At 41.6% G+C, this 14,858-nt stretch overlaps 1 protein-coding gene across 1 annotated transcript in view; it reads left to right on the top strand.

The window, feature by feature from the left end:
* Positions 1 to 10,357: 10,357 nt before the first annotated feature.
* Positions 10,358 to 14,858, top strand: part of LOC134353117 (sestrin-3-like) — a 58,147-nt gene continuing 53,646 nt past the window's right edge. Inside the window, exon 1 of the mRNA XM_063061045.1 lies at positions 10,358 to 10,582. Coding sequence (XP_062917115.1) covers positions 10,490 to 10,582 — 93 coding nt within the window. The 5' untranslated portion in view covers positions 10,358 to 10,489. The remainder of the gene's footprint in view (positions 10,583 to 14,858) is intronic.

Below are 14,858 nucleotides of genomic sequence, written 5' to 3'. Positions count from 1 at the left end.
AGATGCGGAGAAATTTCTTTAGCCAAATGGTGGTGAATTTGTGGAATTTGTTGCCACAGGCAGCTGTGGAGGCCAGATCGTTGGGTGAATTTAAGGCAGAGATTGATAGCTTCTTGATTGGACATGGCATCAAAGGTTACGGGGAGAAGGCCGGGAACTGGGGTTGAGGAGGAGACAGAAAAAAAGGATCAGCCATGATTGAATGGCAGAGCAGACTCGATGGGCCAGATGGCCTAATTCTCCTCCAATGTCTTATGGTCTTATGGTTATTAAACTACATTCACAATAGTTTTTGTTTAAGTGAGAAAGTCAGTTATAATTATGAAAAATGTGCATACTGATGAGTTACTTGTATCTTGTTTAAGGTTTAAAAGGAAATTTGACAAAATGGGGATCAGCATAATGTGTCAATACACTCTGTACTGTGTATCTATGTGTGTGAAATATTGTGACCTTGTCGAATGGGATAGTGATGTGGAATGCCCACTTTGTTACTATATAACAATGAATTGGTATGTCACCAAAGACACTCGGAAATTTTTACAGATGTACCGTGGAGAACATTCTAACTGGTTGCATCACCGTCTGGTGTGGGGGGACGAATATACAGGACCTGGAAAAGCCGCAGAAATTTGTAAGTTCTGCCAGCTCCATCATCGGTACTAGCGTCTAGGACATCTTCAAAAGGCGATGCCTCAAAAAGGCTGCATTCATCAACAAGGACCCACCCCCATCACCCAGGACATGCCCTGTCATTGCTACCACCAAGAGGAGGTACAGAAGCCCAAAGGCACACACTCAACATTTCAGGAACAGCTTCTTCCCCTCTGCCATCAGATTTCTGAATGGACACTGAACTCATGAACACAACCTCAGTATTTTTCCTCTCGTTTTGCACTATTTATTTAATTTAAATTTCTTTTTATATATATATATGTCCCACTGTTCCTTATAGGTTTTATTATTATGTATTACAATGTACTGCTGCTGCGAAACAACAATTTTCACAACATATGCCAGTGATATTAAAATTGATGCTGAATTAAACACAACAGAACCTTAAAGCCTCAATATGCATATGGGCTGCTGCGGTGTGAAACCATTATAAAAACCAAGTTTTTGACCCATTTCTGAGGAAGGATATGCATCAAAAACATTAAAATGTGCCCTTTCTTTTTTACAGATGCTACCTGACCTTCAGTCTATTTTTAGCATTGATAGTCTTCTATTATTGGTCTATTGAGTTTTTTTGGTACAGATTTATTTATTGCTTTCAACAATATCAGACATTCACAAATTCCTTATTTTCTTTATTTTGTATTTCTCACATTCTTTTCTCCCCCATGGATTTTGAGCTAGTCCTGACAGTGTTTTCAGCTTTTAATTGTCTTCCTGCCTACTTGCCTGTTAGTAAGTATCTTTTCTTTGCCTCTCTTTGCAATGCGCATATTAACATTACTTAGTAACGTTACAAAAACATTAGCTAGTTCCTTTGAAGTTAGTCAGATTTGGATTCAATCTTATTAATGTTCAACTTTTTTCCCCTAGAATATATCCAGACCTCTCCTTATCAGTTCTATCATATAACCATATAACCATATAACAATTACAGCACGGAAACAGGGCATCTCGGCCCTTCTAGTCCATGCTGAACACAGGGGCCTCTTTAGGACGGCATGTTAGTTAGTGCCAATGATTGTGATCAGGGTCCAATTTCCACTGCTGTCTGTAAGGAGTTTTTATGTTCGGCCCCTGACCACGTAAATTTCCTCCTGGTGCTCCACCTTCCAAAGACGTATGGGTTAGGGTTAGTAAATTGAGAGCATGCTATGTTGGCACCAGAAGCATGGCGACACTTGCTGGCTGCCCCCAGCACAATCCAGATTGTGTTGATCATTAACGCAAACACTGTATTTCACTGTATGTTTCAATGACAAATAAAGCTAATCTCGCTTTAATCTCTAAAGGTGGCCACGGCAGTTTGAAGAAAATTTGTAACCAACCTACCAATGCATCAACTTGAATGACTCAGAAGGCACATTGCCCAAACCCACAAGCACCACTATCTAGAAAGGTAAAGGAAACAGGTGTAAGGAAATGTCGCTAACTGTAGCTTTCCCTCCAAGCTACCCATCACTCTGATGTGGGAATGCATTAACATTCTGTCTTCAGTGTCGGCTGAAAATCCTGGAACTCCCTAGCCAAGTTTGCTGTGAGAACTGAACTGAAGCAATTCAAGGCAATGGCTCACCCCAAGTACTTAAGCATGGCTAACACTAAATACTGGTCTTGCCAGCAAAGTCCACTTCCTAGTAATGATGTTTAAACTTACACTGGAGGCCAATCTAAAGAATGCTGCATTGTCACAGTTTCTCCCAAAATGTTAAACTCAAATTTCTATAGTTCATTCAGGTTTGGAGGATTTTCAGACAAATTGATGAGAAGTTGATAGTTATCTTATTGCCCAAAGCAATATTTCTTAACCACTGAATAAATATTCTAGCCAATCACAGTTCTTTTATTCTATTTTTAGGATTAAATGGCCACCATATTTGCCTGTGTAACAAGATTAGAATTTCCAATTAGTTCAGAGTCAGAATCAGAATCAGGTTTAATATCACCAGCTTATGTTGTGAAATTTGATGTCTTTGTGGCAGCAGTATAATGCAATACATGGTAATAGAAAAATAATGTGAATTACCATAATACATACATATATACTGTATTAAATAGTTAAATTAAATAAATATTATAAAAATGTTTTTAAAAAGTAGTGAGTTAGTTTTCCTGGGTTCAATATCCATTCAGAAATTGAACAGCAGAGGAGAAGAAGCTGTTCTTAAATTGTTGAGTGTGTGACTTCAGGCTTCTGTACCTCCTCCCTGATGGAAACAATGAGAAGAGGGCATGCCCTGGGCAATGGGATCCTTAATGATGGATGCTGCTATTTTTTTCAGTTCGAGAAGTGTCACTTTATGAAAGCATATCTTGTTTGGTGCAGATTTCCTTTGTTTTCTGCTTTAATTAAGTTGTATTAAGCCGTTATCATTGCTAGTATACAGGGAATGTTGACTTTGGATGATAATAGCAGCTAAGCAATGGGAGGGGCATGGTCGCAAAGCAGTCAGCACCATGCTTTGCAGAGGCAGCTGTAAGACCAGTGTTCATGTTCCACTGCTCTCTGTAAGGAGTTTCTACATCCTCTCCATGACCACGTGGGTTTCCTCCTGGTGCTCTGGTTTCCTCCCACATGCCAAAGATGTACCGGTTAGGGTTAGTAAGTTGTGGGCATGCACTGTTGGCGCAGGATGCAGAGTGACACTTATGGACTGCCCCTAGCACATCTTCGGACTGTGATGGCTGTCGACACGAGTGAAGCATTTCACTGTATGTTTCGATGTACGTGAGGTAAATAAAGCTAACCTTCATCAATATTTCATTTTCACTTATACTGGCTGCTTTGACCATTTATACTAATTCTTGTTGACGATAACTTTGTCAGAAAACTTTCTCTTCCCATAAGTAGGAGGAAATCTACAGATGCTGGAAATCCAAGCAACGCACACAAAGTGCTGGAGGAACTCAGCAGGCCAGGCAGCATCTATGGAAAAAAGTATAGTCGACATTTTGAGCCAAAACCCTTTGGCAGGACTGGAGTAAAAAAGATGAGGGGTCGAGTTAAAAGATGGGGGAGGGAAGAGAGAAACACAAGATGATAGGTGAAACTGGGGGGGGGGGGTAGGGTTGAAGTAAAGAGCTGGGAAGTTCATTAGTGAAAAAGATCCAGGGGGATCTAATAGGAGAGAACAGAAGGCCCTGGAAGAAAGAAACGGCGGGGGGGGGGGGGGGAGCACCGGAGATGGGCAGGCAAGGAGATAAAGTGAGAGAGGGAAAAGGTGATAGGGAATGGTGAAGGGGGGGGGGGTCATTTCTGGAAGTTTGAGAAATCAATGTTCATGCCATCAGGTTGGAGGCTACCCAGACAGAATATAAGGTGTTGTTCCTCCAGCCTGAGTGTGGCCTCATTGCAACAGTAGAGGAGGCCATGGACTGACATATTAGAGTGGGACTGGGAGGTGGATTTAAAATGGGTGGCCACTGGGAGATCCGGCTTTCTCTGGCGGATGGACTGTAGGCTCTCTTCTCTTGTCTTACTTCCTAAGACAATGGACTAACTGAGTTTCAGTTTCATAAGTATTATCCTGCTCAAGTAAGTACTGCTCTGAACAATTCTTCTCATTCAGTGTGGGGTCCCCATTTCCCAAAAATAAAGCTACCTGTTCCTATGCTAAACAAATGCTCACATACTGTCAGCTGTGGGAGTGATAGCTTCAAATTGAAGCTAGAATTACACATATCTGGGGCTCACTCCACTCCAGAGAGATCTAACTCATTAATTCAATACTCTACTAAGTAATGGTCTATCAGTGGTATTGGACTTATTAATCCCATAATACCATTTACAGAAGAGTAGGGATATTAACTTGGTACCTCATCAACATCCATGTCCTTTAGATTCTTTAGCCAGAGTGGTGAATCTGTGGAATTCATTGCCACAGACAACTGCAGAGACCAAGTCTTTGGGTATATTTTTGTGTGGTTGACTGGTTCCTGATTAGTAAGAGCATCTAAGATCATGGGGAGAAGGCAGAAGAATGGCGTTGAGAGAGATAATAAATCAGCTGTAATGGAATGGTAGGGCAGACTCCATAAGACCATAAGTCATAAGACAAAGGAGCAGAAGTAGGCCATTCGGCCCATCGAGTCTGCTCCACCATTTTATCATGAGCTGATCAATTTTCACCTATTTAGTCCCACTGCCCCGCCTTCTCACCATAACCTTTGATGCCCTGGCTACTCAGATACCTATCAATCGCTGCCTTAAATACACCCAATGACTTGGCCTCCACTGCTGCCTGTGGCAACAAATTCCATAGATTCACCACCCTCTGACTAAAAAAATTTCTTCGCATCTCTGTTCTGAATGGACGCCCTTCAATCCTTAAGTCATGCCCTCTCGTACTAGACTCCCCCATCATGGGAAACAACTTTGCCACATCCACTCTGTCCATGCCTTTTAACATTCGAAATGTTTCTATAAGGTCTTCCCTCGTTCTTCTAAACTCCAAGGAATACAGTCCAAGAGCGGACAATGGGCGGGATGGCCTAATTTTATTCCTATTTCTTATGATTTATGGTCTTATAAAATTTACTCCTCAACAACTTCCAAAACTCATCGAAAAGCAAAAAAAAAATTGCAGACGGTGGAAATTTGAAATTAAAACCGAAAATGCTGTCAATCTTCAGTATTTGTGTGGAGAGGCAGAGTTAACATTTAGGCCAATGAACTTGCAGGTTTCCAGCTTCTGTTGTTTTACTGTCCCCTTCCATTACTTTTTATTTCACTGTCATTCCTCTTCCAGGAAGATCATAAGACCACAGGAGACAGGAGCAGAAATTAGGCCATCCAAGTCTGCTCTGCCATTCACTCATAAATGATTTATTTTCCCTCACAACCCCATTCTCTTGCCTTCTCTCTGTAACCTTTGAGGCCCTTACAAGAAGCTATCAATCTCTGCTTTAAATATATCGACACCATTGCTCACAGTGGTTTCTGTTTCCTTTCTCTTTTTTGTAAAGATGTTAACCAAAATCATTCTACACCCTCATTTCTGTCCTTAGCAGATGCTTGTAGGTCCAACTTATTCCATGGGGACTTCATCTGAAATTTTATCCTTCACACCCACAATTACTGATGTCCAGTTTTTCCCTCAAATCGCTGTCCTTGATGCATTATGAGATCTATTCTTAATGCAATTCCTAGACACATGTGTTTTCTCGAAAACAACACCAACACTTATTCTGTCTCTAAGCTGTCCCTGTCAGCACTTTCATTTCATCGGAGTTCACCATATTTCTATACTTCAAACTTTTCAGACATCAACGATGGGCCAACTTTGACAGCTCTTTGATTCTAATATTCCTTTCTCACCTTCACATTCCACTCACCCCACATCTGCATCTAATCCAATCTCTTGCCATCTTTTCAACATTCCTCCTAACCTTCCCCTCTCGGATACTGAACAATCAATCCTTATCAGGGGCTTTAGCATCATTGAACTACATGCCCATCTTGTTGAGTTCTGAGCTCCACGTGCTCTTGAACTTTTCTTCTACAACCTTCACCCACATGTTCATATCTTTAGCCAGGAAACTTCAACCCCAAGCCCGTGGAGTCCTTTTCCCCATTTCTAGAATTCCCTATTCACGTGGATCATTCCTTTGGTCCTCCTACGCACTTCAGCAATTTTCATCACTAATTCCCAAACTAATGTTGGACATTTCAAATTTTCTACTGGTTTTCACACCACTGAGCTTGCAACAGTGCCCTCACTAACATTAATTGGGGGGGGGGGATTGTACCTTAAAGTTTCATTAAAAGGGATTGCTGTTAGGTTTTGACAAGGCGACCATTTCTAAACCAGCTTGTCACACGTCCTACTAGACCATCTCTCTCCCACCAAACATCAGGTTACCATCACTAAGGTGAATACTGATCTCATTTTCTTGGGAGGTCCTCATGTCACAACCTCAGCCTCTTGGTCCTCCAGTCCTGGTAATTCTATTTTTACCTCTTCTCCAAGATTCAAAAATATATGAAAAGATATCAATAAGATTGAAAGAATACAGAGGACATTTACAAGAATGTTGCAAGGACCTGACGACCTGACTTAATAGGGAAAGTCTGAATAGGTTAGGACTTTATTTCCTGGAGTGCAGGAGAATGAGGAGAGATTTGATAGAGGTATACAAAATTATAAAGGGTACAGATATAGTTATAGATACAGATAGAATTAATTTTTCTGTACATTGACTCCATTCTTTCTTCCCCTATTTAGCCATGTCCATAATACCTCGGCTGCCATTTCTCTGGCAGATCGACATCCTTGATCCTAGCTGGCTTATTTTCACCATGATGCCCTTCTTCCATGACAGAGTTCCCCTCCATTGCCATCCCTCATTTCCCTGGTGAATTTGTTCTTACATCAAACAATTTCTCCATTAATTCCACTCACTTCCTCTAACTCAGAGTCATAGCTGTGGGAACTCATGTGTGCCAGACTTTTTGAAGGAGACATGTAGCAATTCTTGCGTTAGTCCTACACAGACTTGCCTCTTTGCCTCTTTGCCTCCTTGCCTCTTTTCCCAGTATGTTAGAAAGTCTATCAATACTGCTTTCTGCCTTGTACAAAACTCAAGAATTCCCTTACATTTATAACAATTTCCACTCTCTTGCCTTTTTTATAATCCATCGCCAACTCATCCTTTCCATTTCTTAAAAACAAGGGATTCTGTATATGCTAGAGATCTTAAGCAATGCACTCAAAATTTCTTGACTTCTCTATCTCCAGATAAGATAGACAACCAATATCTATTAGAAAACTACAGATTCCCAATGAGTGAGTGAGTGAGGCCTCCAATGGTCAGAGTTGACCCTGGATATTGTGTCCTAGCTGTCTAGATACTCAAGCCTGGGCAGTACGATATGGAGAGCAAGCTGTTGCCCATGTAGCAAGCTCCCTCTATCTACACATCTGATGAATCCAAAGGAACAATGGAGACTGATACAGTTTGGTACCAGCAGTGTCACAGGAGTTGCCAGTCAGTGTTGAACTCAATGTAGGATGCCTTAACGACTCCAGCTCCATATTTTTCTCTCAAGGTTTACTCCCAAAGCCTTCCCCATGAGTGGGTATAGCCACAAGACAGTGGAGGTTTGAGATCAGACCTTTCCTTTTCCTGGATAAGCTGCCAACCACGGCTGATGAGCCCCTTCTGCCCAAAGCGACCAGTTTTAAGGTGCCGGTAACCTGCCTTTGCCCCTTCTACACAGACAAAATGCTGGAGGAACTCAGCAGGTCAGGCAGCATCTACAGAAATGAATAAACAGTCAAAGTTTGGGGCTGAGACCCTTCTTCAGGGCTGGAAAGGAAGAGGCAAATGCCAGAATAAAAAGCTGGGGAGAGGGGAAGGAGCGTAGCTAGAAGGTGATAGGTGAAGCCAGGTGGGTGGGAAAGGTAAAGGGCTGGAGGGGAAGGAATCTGATAGGAGAGGAGAGTGGACCGTAGGAGAAAGGGAAGGAGGATGGGACTCTGGGGGAGGTGATATGCAGGTGAGAAGAGGTAAGAGGTCAGAATGGGCAGGTGTTGCAGTTTGGCCGCTTGCAGGGATAAGTGCCAGGAGGGAGGTTATCGGGGTGGGATGAATGGACACTGTGTAAAGTGGGGCGGGGGGGGAAGTAAAGATACATTTGGCGGTAGGATCCCATTGGAGATGGCGGAAGTTGCGGAGAATGCTGTGTTGGCTGTGGAGGCTTGTGGGGTGCTAGGTAAGGTCGAGAGGAACTCTATTGCTGTTAAAGCAGCGGGAAGATGGGATGAACGCAGATTCCAATCGCTATTTTAAGTACACCTCCCCCAACCTTGCTTCCTATGAGGTCTCTGTTCTTCCAGTTACTACATCTCCATCATTTCTGCCTGATGATGAGACTTTCTTGAACACCTTCCCTTTTCCTCAGCAACACCTTTCCTCTACTGTAGTTAGCTGGGCTTGCAACGGTAAGTGCTCCATTTACCGCGCTTCTGCTCTCAACCTGAACAAGCACTGCTCTTGTCCTCACCTTCCAATTAATCATTTTTCATATTCAATGGATCATTCTTTATAAGATCTACCAGCTTCAATGGGATCCCTCCATCTTTCCCTTCCCAGCACTCACATGAGTCTGCACCATACACAGCTTGGTTCAGTCTTCCACCGGTCACTTCAATTCTCCATTCTGACTCCCCTGTTTTTGGCTACCTACTCTGTTCCAACAAAGCTGAACATAAACTCAAGGAACAGCACCTCACCTTCCTGCAAGGCTCATTGCAACTCTTGGTACTTAAGGAATCCAACCATTTCAGATAGAAATGTCACCACGGTAGCATAGCGGTCAGCATGATGCTATTATAGCTCAGTGTGTTCCAGAGTTCAGAGTTTGGTTCCGGTTCCGTTCCGTAAAGTCTCTGTTTGTTGTCCCCGTAGAAGGCACGGATGTTCCCAGGTGCTCCAGTTTCCTCCCTCAGTCCCAAGAAATACTGGGTAGGGAAAATAGTCATTACAAATTGTCCTGTGATTTAGGTCAGTGCTAATTGGGGTTGTGGGGTTACTGGGGGCGCATGAGCCAGAAGGGCCTACTCTGTGTTGTATTGCTAGGTACATTTTTTTTTAATTTAAAAAGAGTGAACAGAGTTACTTCTGATGCAACTTTTAAGAACAGTGCAGGCTTTCATCTTTTCAAAGATGCTAGCAGACCTACTGAGTACTTCCAGCATCACAAATGTTTGATTCACTGGGTTGCAAATTCTTTTATTTCTGATTTTCAGAAATGCTGTGATCTACATCCCACATCTGCAACAGTTTTCTTCTTCGCTACTACCTCCACCCATCTCCAGTTACACACCTCCTAACAGAGACAGAACCAACGGTATCAACATCACCGGGATAGTTTTGGTTTCCACACTCTCCCGGACATCCACCATGTTTTCCCCATCTCCTCTCTTTGCAACTTAAAGTACACTTTTGTTTCATCTTTTCCGGTTCCGCTAAGGTCATCAACCTCAAATGCTATTTCTGTTTGTCTCTTTACAAATGCTGATTTACCAGCTGAATATTGTCTACTTTTTTTTGTTTGAGTAGTGTGCATGAATTGGCTATTGTGTTTCTGCAAAACAACAGTAACCACACCTCAAATGTATTCCATCAGTTTTAAATGATATTTGGCTGATTCAGAAAGGTGACTTATAAATGCACGTCAGTTTTTCATTTCTCAAATGTAAACTTTGCCATTCTTAGGATTTCTTCACACGTACACACAAAACGTTACAACAGAGGAAAATTAAATTTGGAACACTTCTTTCTTGTATCACATCAGCTTGAGCTTTTCAAACAATATCTTGGGGTGTGAATATTCAAAGTTCGACATGTTGACCAGAGCAAAAAGCAATCGGTTTCAGAAGAAACCCTTCTGCTCGCCCTAAAGCAACTTGATCATAACCATCAATTCTGATGAAGTTTCGATTGTTGATTGGATGATCAGCCTCCAGCTGCTTTCATTCTGATTGGTTCGCGCTTCTCCTTCCTCTTGGATACAAGGGCGGGCTACTGATTGGCCAGAGATGACGCGAAGCAAGGAGTGAAGCAAAACCTGTGCTGTAATTGGTTAAGTGTGTCCACTGGACCCGCCTTCTTTCCCAGGACAGACTGGGCTGTGATTGGATGACGGTGCGTTTGAGTGACAGGCTGGTGCCTCCTTCCTAAGGAGGTTGTGCCTTGACTTGTACGGAGGAAAGGACCGGCTTTGCGGGACAAAGCCCCGGCTCCAGCGAAAGAAACAGCAGAGGGAGGAAAAAGAAGCAACAAGGGGGGATAAAAAGTCAATGCAAAGAAAATGATCATCAGTATCAGCGAGGAAAACGACAGGAACCCAGAGAACATGGCAGCGGGGGAATATTTAAACCGCTGTCAGAGGATCTCCAGACAGGTAACCGTGCAAAAAACAATATGAACAAAAGGAATAGCAGAGTAAACAGCAGCACTAGCAGCTCCCTGTACATATAGATTGGGCTAGTGACAGGGTAGCCACTAACCACTTTTAGCATTCCAATTTAATTCATTATCTTACGTTCCCGTGTTCTTGCATATCTTTCATTTGCACCATTGAGTCCGGCGACTTGGGTGAAAAAAAATCATTGTAACTTGTTTTGTCTGTTATGAATTTGCGTTTTATTTCTAGTCTTCCCCTTGTTAAGATGTGTCTTTTCCCCCCAATGCAATGTTCTTTTTCACCTACCTCTTTTTAATTTTTTTTTCATGTTTGTGATTTCAAGTGCTAGGGCACAGGGGGAAAAGGTGATATTCCAACTAAATCGATCTCTATTGAATAATGAAGTGATCATTTGATTCACTAGGTTGCAAACTTTGCAAAAAAAATTATTTTGAAAGGGTATTGAACTGTTTTTGTTCCCTCCTTCACCTCCCCCATTCGACATTAATTGTGTATAAATTAGTGAAATCTTTCCCATTAAGTGCAGCCACGTTCCTCGATTGCAATTTACATTACGTTAGCCAGTTAAAGTGTAATTGCAACACATAAAAATAGTCATTCTAAAATTACAACACTGCAAATTCCACCGCATCAGTGTTAAGTAGTGATCCAAGATAGCAAACATGTATGTCTGTGTAGCTGATTTTAAATATCCCAATTCATTTTGGTCAGGAGCATAATCCCCATTATATTGTAACGATCCTTTGTGAATCGACTAAAATGCAACCTCTTTGCATCATCTTTCCGTTTTCCCCCCTTCTTTGCATTTTCTCTCTCTCTCTCTCTGCTGTAAAGAAAGCATTTGGCCAACATCGATGCCAATCAAAGTTGTTTTTCTCTTCCAGCCGTGCCCGCAGTGTGTGTTCTGCCAGGGCAGGGGGCGCTCCAGCTAAGGATCTGCTTGTTTACATCATTGCTGGACTTATTCCAGGCTCCTTTGTGATTTCACTTAAAGCTGCAGAGGTCTCTTTTCAACCTGCCAAATTCTGCAATTCAGAATCACCCAGTGACAAATGCATCTGTATGCAGATTGATATGTAAAGATGGACAAATAGATCTATTGTTGCAACACAATTGCGTTTTTATTGAAAAGAGGAAAAAATTCCTGGAATTAAATTATTTTGACTGCTGAGAAGTGACATCAGTGAGACAAAGCCTTTTTTCCCTCTCTTGCTGCATATTTTAATTTTTGTACTCCAATGAGGGGAAAAAACCATGCAACAGTATTTTAAATCATTAATGTCTGTGTTGTTAAGGTTACTTTTTCAACATTTGTTGATATAACAGGCTTTCATCCTACCTGTTATTCCTTTTCTTATCCTTTGTGTGCCTACAGTGATAGCTCTCTCAGCTGTTCTTTTTTTCTTGCAAATGAGATGCACAATCTAAAAAATATATACATGGGCAGTTTTCTTAGAGAACTGCATCCCTAGGCTTTAGGATTAGATCCATTATTTTGTATCAGCCAGATCTCCTGTTCTTCCAATAAAGGTTTGCTGCTGAAACAGAGCTCTGGTAAAGTACGAAAGCTTCACTGCCTCTTTAGTGGGTCATGCTGATTTATTTTACCATTGGTCCTGATTTGGCCTGGACAATCCCATCTTTCAGATGAATGATCTAATTTCTAAGAATGTTACTGCATTAAGTCATCACTTCTTTATATGTCTTAAGAGTTAGCAAGATTAAAGTTTTCAGTGAACTTTCATCCAAGCAGACATGCATCTACCAGGCATCTGTCTGATTTTTGGGCTGTGTGGAAAATCATTACTGTATTTTATTATCAAAGCATTTCAGTAGTCCAGTTTTAGATTGGTTTGCAAGAACAAAGGCATCTGAAGAGAAACAAAAGTGGGTAAAGATGAATGGATGATATTTTCTAACCTGGAGCCCTACTATTCCATTTCTTCCCCCACCCCACCCCCAACCAAGTGTAATTGTGGTTCTGTTTAAAGGCCCCAATAAGATTGGGGAATTGAGTGTCAGATCATAATCAAATACCATCATTAATGGAAATAGATTATGCACTTCTTCACTGTAACTGTAACCACAGCACTCTCGTTCTTCTATGGCCACTTTAGTTCCTTATCACTATTCTCTTCACCATCCTGTGCCCCTTCACTTATTACAGGATCTTTTTGCAAAACAAATTAAATAGCCAGTTTTCCCCTTAAGGTGCTGACTGGTTGTGCTTCAGTGGGCTGCAGAATGTTCTGGTGTCTTTTTTTTAAGATGTGGAGGCGCCAAGATCATCCCCGAGTCCTGCCCTTGCTCAATATTCTTTAATGGAAGTGTTCCAGTGGGGTCACTAAGCTCTACACTGTTCCATCTGAAGGGCACTTGGAGGTAACTGCTGTGTTCTTATTCCCAGCACAATAAGTAAATTAAATCTAGGTGGCTTGCCTCTGAGGCAAATGTTGAGGTATTTTGGGAACCTTTGACACAAGGCCATCAAGATTGTAGTCTTAATCGGAGGATTGTAATCCTCACCATCTGTGATGCTCAACAGGGTGTCAGTCATACATTCTTTGCTTGTCTCGAGTAATAATCCAAATCCAATACTTCAACTGCATAATCTTATTTATACACTGAGACTGTTGTCTGCTACAGCAACAGAGCCTTTTGGACAAACTTGGATGGGATCAGTTTGTATTCTGGTATTAAGCTTGCTGGGGCAGTGAGTACACAAATTGGGTATGATTATTTCCGAACTACGAACATGGGATTATTGTATTCCACCATGTATGACTGAGGTAGAGCATTACTGTTTGGAGTGACGCTGGATGCTAGGTACACAAGAGGCTGACTCAAGCTTGTTGATACTGTACGAGATGTGTAGGAGCCCAAAGTCTTGCAAACTGCTTACCTACACCAACCAATGAGGAAAAATTTGCTCCCTGCCAAAAGTAAGGATAGAACAGCACCTTGGAACATCGGACTATTGATGCATGTTTTGTGGAGGAGATGCCACATTCTTTTAACAATTTATTATCAAAGGCAAAATTGATGGACTCTTGCAACCAGCTTACACGGCCAGAGCTAAAGTAGGTCAACTCAAATAAATAACTATCAAGAAGTGTGTAGAGTCATATGCATTACTATCTCAGGGCATTAATAAAGGTTTATGGAAAACTGGCGGTATGTCAATTGTTTGTGAGAGGGTCGGGGCGGAGAGGTTATTGAGAAGAATTGGTGATTGAGAAATGACGCAGGTTCGAGCATGATGAGAAAGGAAGATGGAGTGCATGTCACGGTTTCCAGTTCTGGTAAGTTATTCTCAGAATTTTGAACTACTTATGGTGCAAGATTACTATGATATGAGCAACACGAGGATATTATTTGTATAATTAGCACTTTATCTTCTCTAAATTTGGCTGACAAAATTAGTTTTGAGATTTCAGGAATAATCCTAAAACTACACAGTCAGTATATGTACTCAGTGGCTACTTTATTAGGTACACTGGCCTAATGCAAATATCTAATTTACCCAATCATGTGTCAGCAACCCAATGCAAACAGCATGCTGACATGGTCAAGAGTTTCAGTTGATGTCCAGACCAAACATCAGAATGGGGAAGGAATGTGATCTAATTGACTTCTGACCATGGAATGATTGTTGGTGCCAGACTGGGTGGTCTGAGTATCTCAGAAACTGATCTCCTGGGATTTCGATGCACAACAATCTCTAGAGTTTACGGAGAATAGTGCTGAAAACCAAAAAAGATCCAGTGAGCAGCAGTTTTGTAGGCAAAAGCTCTTTATTAATGAGAGAGGTCAGAGGAGAATGGCCAAACTGGTTGAAGCTGACAGGAAGGCAACAAGAACTTAGGTAGCCACACATTACAACAGTGGTTTGCTGAAGATCATCTTTGAATGCACAACACGTTGAACCGTGAAGTGAATGGGCTATAGCAGCCAAAGACCACAAACATACACCAACTGACCATTTTATTAGGTGCGGGAGTTGTATGTTAATACATCATTAATATTTAGACAGATTATTCATATTTGTGAACTCATCCAGTACTTAAATCTCAAAAGAAAATACTATCAACAGGCACCAAGGGCATTTTAAGAGGGGATGAATGCTACTGCCATGTAAGATCTTTAGCAACCAAGGAAGGTTCGTAGACCTTAACAGAATCCTTTCTGTAAGTACGTACCTACCTAAATAGTCTGTGAATCCTTGACCATTTTAGTCTATGTTAGACACTCA

The sequence above is a fragment of the Mobula hypostoma genome, chromosome 10 (assembly GCF_963921235.1).
Source record: "Mobula hypostoma chromosome 10, sMobHyp1.1, whole genome shotgun sequence".
Classification (NCBI taxonomy): Eukaryota; Metazoa; Chordata; class Chondrichthyes; order Myliobatiformes; family Myliobatidae; genus Mobula; species Mobula hypostoma.
Note: the sequence above shows the minus strand (reverse complement) of the source record. Positions and strands in the feature narration are given on the sequence as shown.